This window comes from Entelurus aequoreus, linkage group LG06, assembly GCF_033978785.1.
Source record: "Entelurus aequoreus isolate RoL-2023_Sb linkage group LG06, RoL_Eaeq_v1.1, whole genome shotgun sequence".
In the NCBI taxonomy this organism is placed as follows: Eukaryota; Metazoa; Chordata; class Actinopteri; order Syngnathiformes; family Syngnathidae; genus Entelurus; species Entelurus aequoreus.
The window spans coordinates 35242836-35259470 of NC_084736.1; the positions used below are offsets into that span (position 1 = coordinate 35242836).

General features: G+C 43.5%; 1 protein-coding gene across 6 annotated transcripts in view; it reads right to left on the reverse strand.

The window, feature by feature from the left end:
• Nucleotides 1-16635, reverse strand: part of mgaa (MAX dimerization protein MGA a) — a 51122-nt gene that overhangs the window by 21302 nt on the left and 13185 nt on the right. For all 6 annotated transcript variants that reach the window (XM_062050626.1, XM_062050625.1, XM_062050624.1 and 3 more), the window contains exons 4-8: nt 14404-14512; nt 14221-14310; nt 13996-14154; nt 3127-3249; nt 2419-3050 (exon numbers count right to left, since the gene is read on the reverse strand). In XM_062050626.1, coding sequence (XP_061906610.1) covers nt 2419-3050; nt 3127-3249; nt 13996-14154; nt 14221-14310; nt 14404-14512 — 1113 coding nt within the window. The remainder of the gene's footprint in view (nt 1-2418; nt 3051-3126; nt 3250-13995; nt 14155-14220; nt 14311-14403; nt 14513-16635) is intronic.

The window sequence follows — 16635 nt, forward strand, 5'->3', positions numbered from 1 at the left end:
GGAAATGACATGAATGTTTGTGCCACTGCTTAATAACTGTTTAATAAATACACTTTTGCTAAATTGACTTAGTTGTGATTTCCCTCTCTGCATGGACGTTTAAAATGAGCATATATTAATGCAGTATGAAGAAGAATATTTTAATGTAGACAGACACATAGAATCATTATACTGCTGTGATTATATGCATCAAGTGTTCATTCAAGGCTAAGGCAAAATATCCAGATATATATTGTGTATTGTGACATGGCCTAAACATATCCACGTATTTTTTTAAAAAAAAGGCCATATCGCCCAGCCCTACTTCATATATTTAGTCCTTTATTGTTTTAATATTGTAAATCCCATAGTCTTTACCTTCATGTACATTCTGGGTGTCATTTAGTAAAACAACCTAAAATTACATTCGCTTTTTGGAGCTGGTCTGTCATCACATTTTTAGCATTCAATTAGACATTATTGCCAGTTTTTGCATGAGTCTTCCTAAAAAAGGGACCCAAGCACACATACTGTACAGCACGCACACACACACACACACACACACACACACACACACACACACACACACACACACACACACACACACACACACACACACACACACACACACACACACACACACACACACACACACGTATATACACATACATACCTGTACATAGATATGTACAGGTATGTACAGTCGTGGTCAAAAGTTTACATACACTTGTAAAGAACAATGTCATGGCTGTCTTAAGTTTCCAATCATTTCTACAACTCTTATTTTTTTGTGATAGAGTGATTGGAGGACATACTTGTTGGTCACAAAAAACATTCATGAAGTTTGCTTCTTTTATGAATTTATTATGGGTCTACTGAAAATGTGAGCATATCTGCTGGGTCAAAAGTATACATACAGCAATGTTAATATTTGCTTACATGTCCCTTGGCAAGTTTCACTGCAATAAGGCGCTTTTGGTAGCCATCCACAAGCTCCTGCTTGAACTTTTGACCACTCCTCTTGACAAAATTGGTGCAGTTCAGCTAAATGTGTTGGTTTTCTGACATGGACTTGTTTCTTTAGCATTGTCCACACAGTTAAGTCAGGACTTTGGGAAGGCCATACTAAATCCTTCATTCTAGCCTGATTTAGCATTCTTCTATCACTTTTGAGGTGTGTTTGGGGTCATTGTCCTGTTGGAACACCCAACTGCGCCCAAGACCCAACCTCCGGGCTGATGATTTTAGGTTGTCCTGAAGAATTTGCAGGTAATCCTCTTTTTTCATTGTGCCATTTAAAGCACCAGTTCCATTGGCAGCAAAACAGGCCCAGAGCATAATACTACCACCACCATGCTTGACGGTAGGAATTGGTGTTCCTGGGATTAAAGGCCTCACCTTTTCTCCTCCAAACATATTGATGGGTACTGTGGCCAAACAGCTCCATTTTTGTTTCATCTGACATCACATGGACAAAGATAAGACCTTCTGGAGGAAAGTTCTGTGGTCTGTTGAGCCCCTCCACCGTCTCAAAGCACTCACAGGCGGACACACGTCGCACTAGCCTCGCGCCAGTCCCAGCTAGCCAGCTAGCTAGGTAGCATCCATCCATCCATTTTCTATTGCTCGTCCCAAAAGCTGCACTTATAGGCAGATCATTTGAATGTTTTTTTTTTTTTAATTGAACAACAAACATACATTTATAATGCACACAGCTGTACAAACTATGGTCATTAGTGGCAAAGATTGGAGCTACATCTGCAAGTGTAGAGAGGAGCTTCTCCTGTTTAAAGTTGCTCAAGTCTTACACCCACACCACCATGGGCCAAGGCCGTTTAAGCAGCCTAGCTCTGCTGGCCATTGAGAGGACACTTGTCAAATCCCTGGAAAAGGCCCCTTCTTTGTACGACAGGGTCACAGATCACATTCTTAAAAAGGAACGGAGGGTAGAATTTACGTATAAATAAACCAACACATTTTATGATGTAGGCCGAAATTGAGCTTCCCCTCCTTGAGAGACCAGCATCCACCACTGATTAATAATATACACACGTGTGTGTGTATGTACACATATATATATATATATATATATATATATATATAAATAATTGTAACGTGTCAAATACCAAAATTAATTAATTTGCGATGTAAACCTGAAAGATTTGTTAGAAAAATACTTGCATGCATGTATACCTATAAAATTAGCTAAAAAAAAAGCTAGCCTACTAACGTTAGCACGCTAGCCAGTAGGATTCATCAAGTAACAAAATATTTGATGCTAAAGTCTGTACTTGCAAAATTTGCCCCCAAAAAATCTGTCATGCTAATATTAGCAAGCTAACAATTGGGCTTTTAAAAAATGGCCCCCGGGCCCCACTTTGGACACCCTGTTTTAGAAGCTGAAAATTAGTTGAAATATACTTTTAAAAGAGGTCCTACCATCAAGGTGAAGAGGGACGTCAGTGCGATGGCGGCTCGCTCCTCCGTGATGAAAGTGCGAGGTCGACCGGCCCACTTGGCGCTATCCTCCAAGTCTTTCTGCCTCAGCAAGCCTTGAGTCACAGATGGTCTGGGGGCAGCAGCAGCGTCCACTTCAGAGTCAGACTCCAGGGGGGGCATGTCTGCCATCCCCGTCTGGGAGGAGGTCTTAGATTGGAGTCTTTTCCTCCGGAAGACAGAAGGGTGAGGGGCGGCTGGGACTGGGTCACTGGTCTCTGTGAGGGGCTGAGACGGGGTGGCTTGATGATCAGCTTCCACTTTGGAACTCTTCTGCTTCCGCTCTCCTTTCTTGGTGGCTTTGGGCTCCCTGCCCTGGACTCTGCTTCTTTTGGAGGGCGGGATGAACCCGGAGATGAGGTCGGAGGTGGGCTTCTTGAGAACAGCGCTGAGGTTGTAGTTGCTGCTGCTGCCGGCGGCAGGAAGCTGGTAGACCGTAGGCAGCTCTACGGAGAAGCTGCTGGCAGACTGCTGGATGAGCTTGGCCTCGCTCTCCAGGTACTGATCCAACATGTCGCTGCAGAACGCAGACAAGTTCTTCTTGGTCTGCTCCGGGCCCACGCACACCGCCGGACCTGAAAGAGCCCAAAATGAAAGCCCTGAAACTCCACTGAGCTATTGGAAGTGGTCATGTTACTGGCCAGTTGGAACCTTCGCCGTTGGAGGCTGGAGGAGCTGTGGACGTCTCGGGGGAAGAGAACTTCTCTCTCCAGCCTTTAATCTGGGTCAGATCTGTAGTTTTCCCCGTTCTGGACACGAATGAGGTGGAACCACCTGCAAGCACAACAAATTATTTAATGCAAGAAACACTCGTTCTTTCTTCAATAGAGACTATCATCTGTGGACATCAGGCTGCAATATTCTCACCTAACCCAATAAGCAGAACTTGAGCCTCATACATACATACATACATACATATATACATACGTATACATACAAACCCCAAAAGCAGTGAAGTTGTCACGTTGTGTAAACGGTAAATAAAAAGAGAATACAATGATTTGCAAATCCTTTTCAACTTATATCCAATTGAATAGACTGCACAGACAAGATATTTAATGTTCACACTGAGAAACTTCGTTATTTTTTGCAAATATTAGCTCACTTGGAATTTGATGCCTGCAACATGTTTCAAAAAAGCTGGCACAAGTGGCAAAAAAGACTGAGAAAGTTGAGGAATGCTCATCAAAGACTTATTTGGAACATCACACAGGTGAACAGGCTAATTGGGAACAGGTGGGTGCCATGATTGGGTATAAAAGCAGCTTCCATGAAATGCTCAGTCATTCACAAACAAGGACGGGGCGAGGGTCACCACTTTGTCAACAAATGCCTGAGCAAATTGTTTAAGAACAACATTTCTCAACCAGCTATTGCAAGGAATTCAGGGATTTCACCATCCACGCTCCGTAATATCATCAAAAGGTTAGAAAATCTGGAGAAATCAGTGCACGTAAGCCATGATATTACGCACCTTGGACCCCTCAGATGGTAAGGGACGGCGTGGCGTAGTGGATAGAGCAACCGTGCCAGAAACCTGAGGGTTGCAGGTTCGCTCCCCGCCTCTTACCATCCAAAAATCGCTGCCGTTGTGTCCTTGGGCAGGACACTTCACCCTTTGCCCCCGGTGCCGCTCACACCGGTGAAATGAATGATGAATGAATGGTAGGTGGTGGTCGGAGGGGCCGTAGGCGCAAACTGGCAGCCTCGCTTCCGTCAGTCTACCCCAGGGCAGCTGTGGCTACAAATGTAGCTTACCACCACCAGGTGTGAATGAATGATGGGTTCCCACTTCTCTGTGAGCGCTTTGAGTATCTAACAATAGAAAAGCGCGATATAAATCGAATCCATTATTATTATTATTATTACTGCATCAAAAACCACATCAGTGTGTAAAGGATATCACCACATGGGCTCAGGAACACTTCAAAAAACCACTGTCAGTAACTACAGTTGGTCGCTACATCTGTAAATGCAAGTTAAAACTCTACTATGCAAAGCCAAAGTCATTTATCAACAACACCCAGAAACGCTTCGCTGGGCCCGAGCTCATCTAAGATGGACTGATGCAAAGTATAAAAATTGTTCTGTGGTCTGATGAGTCCACATTTCAAATTGTGTTTAGAAACTGTGGAAAGAAGAGGAAAAGAACCATCCGGACTGTTCTAGGTGCAAAGTGTAGAAGGCAGCATCTGTGATGGTATGGGGGTGTATTAGTGCCCAAGGCATGGGTAACTTACACATCTGTGAAGGCACCATTAATGCTGAAAGGTACATACAGCTTTTGGAGCAACATATGTTGCCATCCAAGCAATGTCTTTTTCATGGACGCCCCTGCTTATTTCAGCAAGACAATGCCAAGCCACGTGTTACAACAGTGTGGCTTCATAGTAAAAGAGTGTGGGTACTAGACTGGCCTGCCTGTAGTCCAGACCTGTCTCCCATTGAAAATGTGTGGTGCAATATGAAGGCTAAAATATCAGAAGGGAGACTGTTGAACAACTTAAGCTGTACATCAAGCAAGAATGGGAAATAATTCCACTTCAAAAATGTCTCCTCAGTTCCCAAACCTTTACTGGGTGTTGTTAAAAGGAAAGGCCATGTAACACAGTGGTTAAAATGCCTTTTTTGCAATGTGTTGCTGCCATTAAATTCTAAGTTCATGATTATTTGCAAAAAAATAATACGTTTCTCAGTGTGAACATGAAATATCTTGTCTTTGCAGTCTATTCAATTGAATATAAATTGAAAAGGATTTGTGGTATTCTATTTTTATTTACCATTTACACAAGGTGACAACTTCACTAGTTTTGTACAAAACATATACATACATACATACAGTGGGGCAAAAAAGTATTTAGTCAGCCACCCATTGACAATCAATGGGTGGCTGACTAAATACTTTTTTGCCCCACTGTACATCCATACATACTGTATATACATACATACATATATACATACATGCATACATACATATATATATATATATATATATATATATATATATATATGCATACATACATGCATACACACACATACATACATACACATACATTATATATATATATATACACATATACATACATCCATACATACTGAATATACATACATACATATAAGCATACATATATATATGCATACATACATACATATATACATACATATACCGTATTTTCCGCATTATAAGGCGCACCGGATTATAAGGCGCACTTTCAATGAATGGCATATTTCAAAACTTTGTTCACATATAAGGCGCCCCAGATTATAAGGTGCACCTATGCAGCCATTAGATGGAGCTGCGCTAAAGGGAATGTCAACAAAATAGTCAGATAGGTCAGTCAAACTTTATTCATAGATTACAAACCAGCGTTCTGACAACTCTGTTCACTCCCAAAATGAATAAACAGCTGATTTACTCGTGTTACGTAAATCAAACGTTAGTGCAATCACAATATAGTAACACTCGAAATAGTACAGAGCAATAACAATATATCAATAACTCAACGTTGCTCAAACGTTAATGTCACACAACACAACACACAAAATAAACATGTAAAGCTCACTTTATGAAGTTATTCCTCATCCACGAATCCCTCAAATTCTTGAATTAAACAGTTGGGCGAATACGGCATCCAAAATGCCCGGCTCCGTCTCGTCGAAGTCCTCATTAATCGAGTCAGTGTCGCTGCTGTTGTCTAGCAGTTAGTGACAATTCCCGCCTTCCTGAAAGCTCGGACCACAGTTGAGACTGATACAGTATATCAGCCCAGGCATTTACGATCCACTGGCAGATAGTGGCGTATGTCGTCCGGCGCTGTCTCCCTGTCTTGGTGAACGTGTGTTCGCCTTCTGTCATCCGTGTTCTACTGCGTGAATCAATCGCCTTGAGTTTAAACTCTGCGTCGTAAGCGTGTCTCTTAACAGGAGCCATTTTGGGGTCTTTACATAAACACACAAATGGAAATGAAACGTCATATATCCCAGCATGCACCGCGCGCTTCTTCTTCTACGGTGGCGGCTGCTTACCATAGAAGAAGAAGAAATGAAACGTCATATATCCCAGCATGCACCGCGCACTTCTTCTTCTTCTACGGGGGTGGCTGCTTACCATAGAAGAAGCGCTTCTTCTTCTACGGGGAAAAAGAAGTTGGCGGCTGTTTACCGTAGTTGCAAGATCTAAACTTTATGAAAATGAAGTTTAGGTTTGTTGTGGCTCAAAATTGGTTCATATATAAGGCGCACCGGATTATAAGGCGCACTGTCAGCTTTTGAGAAAATTGGAGGTTTTTAGGTGCGTCTTATAGTGCGGAAAATACGGTATACATCCATACATACTGTATGTACATCCATACATATATACATGCAAACATACATACGAGGGGTGCACAAAAAATTCCATTCGCATCCGAATTGCGATACTTATTAATTCCGATTCCCAATTTTCAAAAATCAATAAAAAAATTAAATAAATAAAAATACATTATTCAAATTATATTTTTTGTATTTCTAAGAATCAATTTTTAAAAAGAGGTTATAGGCCATCTCTTTGCAACCACAAGGATATTTTCTAATCTGCAACCTGTTTGGAAAAGTTCCATTAGAAGTATCAAATACACTGCCAGAATTCCTGTGTATCCAGAATCACTTTGAATTGAGAATCATGCTGAATTGAGAATCACTTCTAATTGACAACCGTGTTGAATTGAGAATCGTGTTGAATTGAGAATCACTTTTAATTGACAACCGTGTTGAATTGAGAATCGTGTTGAATTGAGAATCACTTTTAATTGACAACCGTGTTGAATTGAGAATCGTGTTGAATTGAGAATCGTGTTGAATTGAGAATCGTGTTGAATTGAGAATCACTTTGAATTGAGAATCGTGTTGAATTGAGAATCACTTTGAATTGAGAATCGTGTTGAATTGAGAATCACTTTGAATTGACAACCGTGTTGAATTGAGAATCGTGTTGAATTGAGAATCGTGTTGAATCGACAACCGTGTTGAATTGACAAACGTGTTGAATTGACAACCGTGTTGAATTGACAAACGTGTTGAATTGAGAACCGTGTTGAATTGAGAATCACTTTGAATTGAGAATCATGTTGAATTGAGAATCACTTTGAATTGCGAATTGTGTTGAGTTGAGAATCACTTTGAATCGAGAATCGTGTTGAATTGAGAATCACTTTGAATTGAGAATCGTGTTGAATTGAGAATCACTTTGAATTTACAACCGTGTTGAATTGAGAATCACTTTTAATTGACAACCGTGTTGAATTGAGAATCGTGTTGAATTGAGAATCACTTTTAATTGACAACCGTGTTGAATTGAGAATCACTTTTAATTGACAACCGTGTTGAATAGAGAATTGTGTTGAATTGAGAATCATTTTGAATTGAGAATCGTGTTGAATTGAGAATCACTTTGAATTGAGAATCGTGTTGAATTGAGAATCACTTTGAATTGAGAATCGTGTTGAATTGAGAATAGCTTTGAATTGACAACCGTGTTGAATTGAGAATCGTGTTGAATTGAGAATCACTTTGAATTGAGAATCGTGTTGAATTGAGAATAGTGTTGAATTGAGAATCACTTTGAATTGACAACCGTGTTGAATTGAGAATTGTGTTGAATTGAGAATCACTTTGAATTGAGTATTGTGTTGAATCGAGAATCGTGTTGAATTGAGAATCACGTTGAATTGAGAATCACTTTGAATTGACAACCGTGTTGAATTGAGAATCGTGTTGAATTGAGAATCACTTTGAATCGAGAATCGTGTTGAATCGAGAATCACTCTGAATTGAGAATCGTGTTGAATTGAGAATCGTGTTGAATTGAGAATCACTTTGAATTGACAACCGTGTTGATTTAAGAATCGTGTTGAATCGAGATTCACTTTGAATCGAGAATCGTGTTGAATCGAGAATCACTTTGAATCAAGAATCGTGTTGAATTGACAATCGTGTTGAATTGAGAATCACTTTGAATCGAGAATCACTTTGAATCGAGAATCGTGTTGAATTGAGAATCGTGTTGAATTGAGAATCGTGTTGAATCGAGAATCACTTTGAATCGAGAATCGTGTTGAATCGAGAATCACTTTGAATCGACAATCGTGATGAATTGAGAATCGTGTTGAATCGAGAATCACTTTGAATCGAGAATCGTGTTGAATCGAGAACCGTGTTAAATCGAGAATCACTTTGATTCGAGAATCGTGATGAATTGAGAATCGTGTTGAATCGAGAATCACTTTGAATCGAGAATCATGTTGAATCGAGAATCACTTTGAATTGAAAATTGTGTTGAATCGAGAATGGAGTCTGACTCAAATGGGAATGGGATCCAATTGGTTGGTGCCCAAATATTCACACCCCTGCCGGGAGTGCACAAGATAAAAATGTATTCACATCTGAATCGTGATTCCTATTCATGCCGTTTTCAAATCCATTCAGAATTTTAAAAAACCCGATAGATTTGTATTTTTTGATTTTACGATAAACAACTAGCAGCTAATCAGCAGAATCATGTGGTGGTTTTTAAGGGCCTTGTAGTTGGCAACATGCTCAGCTTGGAAAGGAATTAAAAATATTGATCATCTGCACTAAAAGAATGTGAATTGTTGTTCTACTTTGAAGACTTCTACCAATCACATGTTGTACACTCACATTCTACCTTGAAGACTTCTACCACTCACATGTTGTACACTCACATGTTGTACACTCACATTCTACCTTGAAGACTTCTACCACTCACATGTTGTACACTCACATTCTACCTTGAAGACTTCTACCACTCACATGTTGTACACTCACATGTTGTACACTCACATTCTACCTTGAAGACTTCTACCACTCTTATTGTACACTCACATGTCTACCTTGAAGACTTCTACCACACTTCTTGTACACTCGCATGTTGTACACTCAAATTCTACCTTGAAGACTTCTACCACTCTTATTGTATACTCACATGTTGTACACTCACATTCTACCTTGAAGACTTTTACCACTCTTCTTGTACACTCACATTCTACATTGAAGACTTCTACCACTCTTCTTGTACACTCACATGTTGTACACTCACATTCTACCTTGAGGATTTCTACCACTCTTGTACACTCAAATGTTGTACACTCACATTCTACCTTGAAGACTTCTACCACTCTTCTTTTACACTCACATGTTGTACACTCACATTCTACCTTGAAGACTTCTACCACTCTTCTTGTACACTCACATTCTACCTTGAAGACTTCTACCACTCTTCTTGTACACTCACATTCTACCTTGAAGACTTCTACCACTCTTCTTGTACACTCACATTCTACCTTGAAGACTTCTACCACTCTTCTTGTACACTCACATTCTACCTTGAAGACTTCTACCACTCTTCTTGTACACTCACAAGTTTACTAAACATCTTTTTATTGTACATAATTTGATTATGGCAGCTGTTTACACTCAAATATGACCTGAAATATGTCAGTATGTATATTAAATATGATATTTCTTTTTACACTCAAATGTGACCTGAAAGATCCATCCATCCATCCATTTTCTACCGCTTATTCCCTTCAGAGTCGCGGGACCTGAAAGATGTCAGTATGAATATTAAATATATTTATTTTTACAGTCTAATGTGACTTTAAAGAGGTCAGTATGAATATTAAATATGATATTTATTTTTACACTCAAATGTGACCTGAAAGATCCATCCATCCATCCATTTTCTACCGCTTATTCCCTTCGGAGTCGCGGGACCTGAAAGATGTCAGTATGAATATTAAATATATTTATTTTTACAGTCTAATGTGACTTTAAAGATGTCAGTATGAATATTAAATATATTTATTTTTACAGTAAAATGTGACTTTAAAGAGGTCAGTATGAATATTAAATATGATATTTATTTTTACAGTCTAATGTGACTTGAAAGAGGTCAGTATGAATATTAAATATAATATTTATTCTCCTCTCTGAGCTGCCACCTTATCGTGGTAGAGGAGTTTGCGTGTCCCAATGATCCTAGGAGCTATGTTGCCAGGGGGCTTTATGCTGGTCCTAGGTGAGGGATCAGACAAAGAGCAGCTCGAAGACCTCCATGAAAAATAAAAACAAAGGACCCAGATTTCCCTCGCCTGGACGTGGGTCACCGGGGCCCCCCTCTGGAGCCAGGCCCTGAGGTGGGGCACGATGGCGAGCGCCTGGTGGCCAGGCCTGTCCCCATGGGGCCTGGCCGGGCACAGCCCGAAGAGGCAACGTGTGTCCCCCCTCCAATGGGCTCACCACTCATGGGAGGGGCCATAGAGGTCGGGTGGGACGTGAGCTGGGCGGAAGCCGAAGGCAGGGCACTTGGCGGTCCGATCTTTGGCTACAGAAGCTAGCTCTTGGGACGTGGAACGTCACCTCGCTGGGGGGAAGGAGCCTGAGCTAGTGCGCGAGGTGGAGAAGTTCCGGCTAGATATAGTCGGACTCACTTCGACACACAGCAAGGGCTCTGGAACCAGTTCTCTCGAGAGGAGCTGGACTCTCTTCCACTCTGGCGTTGCCGGCAGTGAGAGGCGACGGGCTGGGGTGGCAATTCTTGTTGCCCCCCGGCTCAGAGCCTGCATGTTGGAGTTCAACCCGGTGGACGAGAGGGTAGCTTCCCTCCGCCTTCGGGTGGGGGAACGGGTCCTGACTGTGGTTTGCGCTTACGCGCCAAACAGCAGCTCAGAGTACCCACCCTTTTTGGATTCACTCGAGGGAGTACTTGAGAGTGCTCCCCCGGGTGATTCCATCGTTCTACTGAGGGACTTCAACGCTCATGTTGGCAGCGACAGTGAAACCTGGAGAGGCGTGATTGGGAAGAATGGCCGCCCGGATCTGAACCCGAGCGGTGTTTTGTTATTGGACTTTTGTGCCCGTCACAGATTGTCCATAACGAACACCATGTTCAAACATAAGGGTGTCCATATGTGCACTTGGCACCAGGACACCCTAGGCCGCAGTTCCATGATCGACTTTGTAGTTGTGTCATCGGATTTGCGGCCTCATGTTTTGGACACCCGGGTGAAGAGAGGGGCGGAGCTTTCTACCGATCACCACCTGGTGGTGAGTTGGCTGCGATGGTGGGGAGGATGCCGGACAGACCTGGCAGGCCCAAACGCATTGTGAGGGTTTGCTGGGAACGTCTGGCAGAGTCTCCTGTCAGAGAGAGTTTCAATTCCCACCTTCGGAAGAACTTTGAACATGTCACGAGGGAGGTGCTGGACATTAAGCCCGAATGGACCATGTTCCGCGCCTCTATTGTCGAGGCGGCTGATTGGAGCTGTGGCCGCAAGGTAGTTGGTGCCTGTTGTGGCGGTAATCCTAGAACCCGTTGGTGAACACCGTCGGTGAGGGATGCCGTCAAGCTGAAGAAGGAGTCCTATTGGGTTCTTTTGGCTCATAGGATTCCTGAGGCAGCGGACAGGTACCGACAGGCCAAGCGGTGTGCGGCTTCAGCGGTCGCGGAGGCAAAAACTCGGACATGGGAGGAGTTCGGGGAAGCCATGGAAAACGACTTCCGGACAACTTCGAAGCGATTCTGGACCACCATCCGCCGCCTCAGGAAGGGGAAGCAGTGCACTATCAACACTGTGTATGGTGAGGATGGTGTTCTGCTGACCTCGATTGCAGATGTTGTGGATAGGTGGAGGAAATACTTCGAAGACCTCCTCAATCCCACCAACACGTCTTCCTATGAGGAAGCAGTGCCTGGGGAATCTGTGGTGGGCTCTCCTATTTCTGGGGCTAAGGTTGCTGAAGTAGTTAAAAAGCTCCTCGGTGGCAAGGCCCCGGGGGTGGATGAGATCCGCCCGGAGTTCCTTAAGGCTCTGGATGCTGTGGGGCTGTCTTGGTTGACAAGACTCTGCAGCATCGCGTGGACATCGGGGGCGGTACCTCTGGATTGGCAGACCGGGGTGGTGGTTCCTCTCTTTAAGAAGGGGAACCGGAGGGTGTGTTCCAACTATCGTGGGATCACACTCCTCAGCCTTCCCGGTAAGGTCTATTCAGGTGTACTGGAGAGGAGGCTACGCCGGATAGTCGAACCTCGGATCCAGGAGGAACAGTGTGGTTTTCGTCCTGGTCGTGGAACTGTGGACCAGCTCTATAGTCTCGGCAGGGTCCTTGAGGGTGCATGGGAGTTTGCCCAACCAGTCTACATGTGCTTTGTGGACTTGGAGAAGGCATTCGACCGTGTCCCTCGGGAAGTCCTGTGGGGAGTGCTCAGAGAGTATGGGGTATCGGACTGTCGGACTGTGGCGGTCCGCTCCCTGTATGATCAGTGTCAGAGCTTGGTCCGCATTGCCGGCAGTAAGTCGGACACGTTTCCAGTGAGGGTTGGACTCCACCAAGGCTGCCCTTTGTCACCGATTCTGTTCATAACTTTTATGGACAGAATTTCTAGGCGCAGTCAGGGCGTTGAGGGGATCTGGTTTGGTGGCTGCAGGATTAGGTCTCTGCTTTTTGCAGATGATGTGGTCCTGATGGCTTCATCTGGCCAGCATCTTCAGCTCTCACTGGATCGGTTCGCAGCTGAGTGTGAAGCGACTGGGATGAGAATCAGCACCTCCAAGTCAGAGTCCATGGTTTTCGCCCGGAAAAGGGTGGAGTGCCATCTCCGGGTTGCGGAGGAGACCCTGCCCCAAGTGGAGGAGTTCAAGTACCTCGGAGTCTTGTTCACGAGTGAGAGAAGAGTGAATCGTGAGATTGACAGGCGGATCGGTGCGGCGTCTTCAGTAATGCGGACGCTGTATCGATCCGTTGTGGTGAAGAAGGAGCTGAGCCGGAAGGCAAAGGTCTCAATTTACCGGTCGATCTACATTCCCATCCTCACCTATGGTCATGAGCTTTGGGTTATGACCGAAAGGACAAGATCACGGGTACAAGCGGCCGAAATGAGTTTCCTCCGCCGGGTGGCGGGGCTCTCCCTTAGAGATAGGGTGAGAAGCTCTGCCATCCGGGGGGGGGCTCAAAGTAAAGCCGCTGCTCCTCCACATCGAGAGGAGCCAGATGAGGTGGTTCGGGCATCTGGTCAGGATGCCACCCGAACGCCTCCCTAGGGAGGTGTTAAGGGCACGTCCGACCGGTAGGAAGCCACGGGGAAGACCCAGGACACGTTGGGAAGACTATGTCTCCCGGCTGGCCTGGGAACGCCTCGGGATCCCCCGGGAGGAGCTGGACGAAGTGGCTAGGGAGAGGGAAGTCTGGGCTTCCCTGCTTAGGCTGCTGCCCCCGCAACCCGACTTTGGATAAGCGGAAGAAGATGGATGGATGGATATTTATTTTTGCAGTCAATGTGACCTGAAAAAGGTCAGTATGATAAAGGTGGCCCCACTTTGGTGTCCCTGGCGCAGATACTGTATCTGGTCAAAATGGCCAATAATATATCTAATATATAGAAATAATAATCAGTAATACACACTGGTTCAGTGAAAAGGATTCAATCAGGCCCATTCTGAAAGTTGGATGAAAACAGGGCCATACCTTTTTGAACCCTGGTGGAGGGAGACTGACTTTGTAAGGGCGGCAGATCTTGGCTCGGGGGCTCCTGAGAAGCTCCGGGCGGGGGGAGGGGAAGACGGACCCCCAAGTACTGCAGGTCAATGGCCAGAGTGGGATCCAGCAGGTTCATCTTCAGTCCCACTGAACAACACAACGGTGATGAAAGCATGTCTTTGCTTGGGCTTTCCCAAGGATTCTGATACCAACCCTCCTGTAGCACCGGGTGGATGATCTGCTGGTGCTTCATCAGCTTCATGTCTCTTACAAGGACGTCCTCAAAGGCAGCGATTGTCTCCTCTGAAAAAGCCAAGACCGCAAATGAACGTGTGCTCCAAAAAGTGAAACCTACCAGGAAGACTAGACCCAGGTCCAGGGGCTCCAGCAGTTTACCGTCCAGGCGTTCTTCAGTCCGCTGTGGCGGCTGGACTTGTGGTGACGCCACAGGACAGCTGCTGGTGTCTTTGTCTTCACAATCTGCAAGGTGAAGTTGGAGGGCCTCCTGAAACGTAAAGTTATTTTCTTAGTCCGCATGTTGCATATGGACTGCCACCTCCTGCTGTTGCAAATCAGGACTTTTACAGCACCTGCTAAAATCCAGTAGAGTGTATTTGGAGTTATGAGGCTAAGACCAAAACATAATGATAATAAATAAATGGGTTATACTTGTATAGCGCTTTTCTACCTTCAAGGTACTCAAAGCGCTTTGACACTATTTCCACATTTACCCATTCACACACTGATGGCGGGAGCTGCCATGCAAGGCGCTAACCAGCAGCCATCAGAGGCAAAGGGTTAAGTGTCTTGCCCAAGGACACAACGGACGTGACTAGGAAGGTAGAAGGTGGGAATTGAACCCCAGTAACCAGCAACACTCCGATTGCTGGCACAGCCACTCTACCAACTTCGCCACGCCGTCCCAACAAAACATCCACTCTTACTCGCTAGCATTAGCTTATAGCTAGCTTTAGCCTATTGCAAGAGATGGACATAGGTTTGTTTTTAAAAGCACAGGAAGGAAGAAGTGGCCGATAGTCATTGCATTAAGAAAAGGAATCATCAAAAGATGTAGCTAGCTAACTGGGTGAAGCGGTTGGAGCGTAGCGCTGCTAGTCTGCACCATACTGAGGCACAACAAGTCTAGCCAAGGACCTTCAAATAAAGTCTAAACATTTATCCATGAAAATATGGATAAGCAGCTGGATGAACTCCACTCTCCAAAGTAAATACATTACTTCATACACCTACTGCACTCCTTTCTACTGCAGTATTTTATACAATATTTACTATCGAAATCAGGGGTGCCCAAACTTATTCCACTGAGGGCCACAGACTAACAAATCAAAGAATGCAGGGGGCCATTTTTGGTAGTTTTCACTTTCAAAACAAATATGTAGATTGTTTTACAAGGAACTACATAACGTCATCCAGGTAGCAATTTCATGTGAATGCAGAAGAGCCAAAGCCGAACTAAAATGTTAACAGTTAGCATGCGGGCCAGATAGCATCAAGTATCAAAAAATATGGGCTAAATGCTAACATTTAGCATTAGTGAAATACCAAAATATATGACACTGAGGGCTAGAATGTTAATGTTGTGTAACCGTAACATGCGTCAAATACCAAAATATATTAATCTGAAGTGTGTACTGTACCTGAAAAGTGCTAACATGCTAATGTTAACATGGATAAAGGCACAGAGGTGTATACCTAAAAAATTAGCTTCCAAAAAGCTAGCTAGCTAGCATACTGACTAATAGATTTTGATTTTTGGGTTAAGGATCTAAATCAGAACAGATTATGAATTCTACATGATTCTTGATTCAAAGCGATATATTGGGTATATAAATGATAACAAAACCTTTTCCAAAAAGAACTACTCTTGGTGGCTGGCGTAGACGCACGTACACAGCAAGTACGCGCAGAGATGGACTAAAAAACGTTTTCAAAAACCATTCCTCAAAACTTTGAATCATTCATTATCGCGCAATATAAGAATCACAATACAGATGTGAATGGATCTTTTCTGGCATGCCTACCAATTAAACCCCTAAATTGAGGCTGTCCAATCCCATGCCTGTACTGTATGTGCATTCTAATTCCATGTGTTTTTGCTTCATGGTTACATTTTCACATGTACAGGTCTGGCAAGCCAAAATAGGGTGGTAGATTAGGTAGGGAGTATAAGACCCCAGGTTGTCAGAGAGTCTAAACCAGGGGTGTCAAACTCAAATACAGAGTGGGCCAAAATTTTAAACTGAACAAAGCCGTGGGCCAAGGTTGGACAAATTAACCTTTTAATAGGGACCCAAACAAGTTTTGCATTGAATACTGAACAAGCAAGGCTAATATAACTTTATAGTGACATGCAAAATCGAGTTTCAAATAATAATAATAATTATTATTAAAAAATATCATTGGCATATCAAATACAATTTAAATAAAAATTGAATGCCTCTTTTCTATTTGCAGCCTTCTGAGGTAAATATCAACATTAACTTTTTCCACAGGCTAATAAACTTGAAAATAAAATAACAATGAATAAATCAACCATTCAGGACTATAAACTGCTCAGTTTGCAACACACTGATCTAATCTGATGTGCCCAAACCAGATACCTAGCAT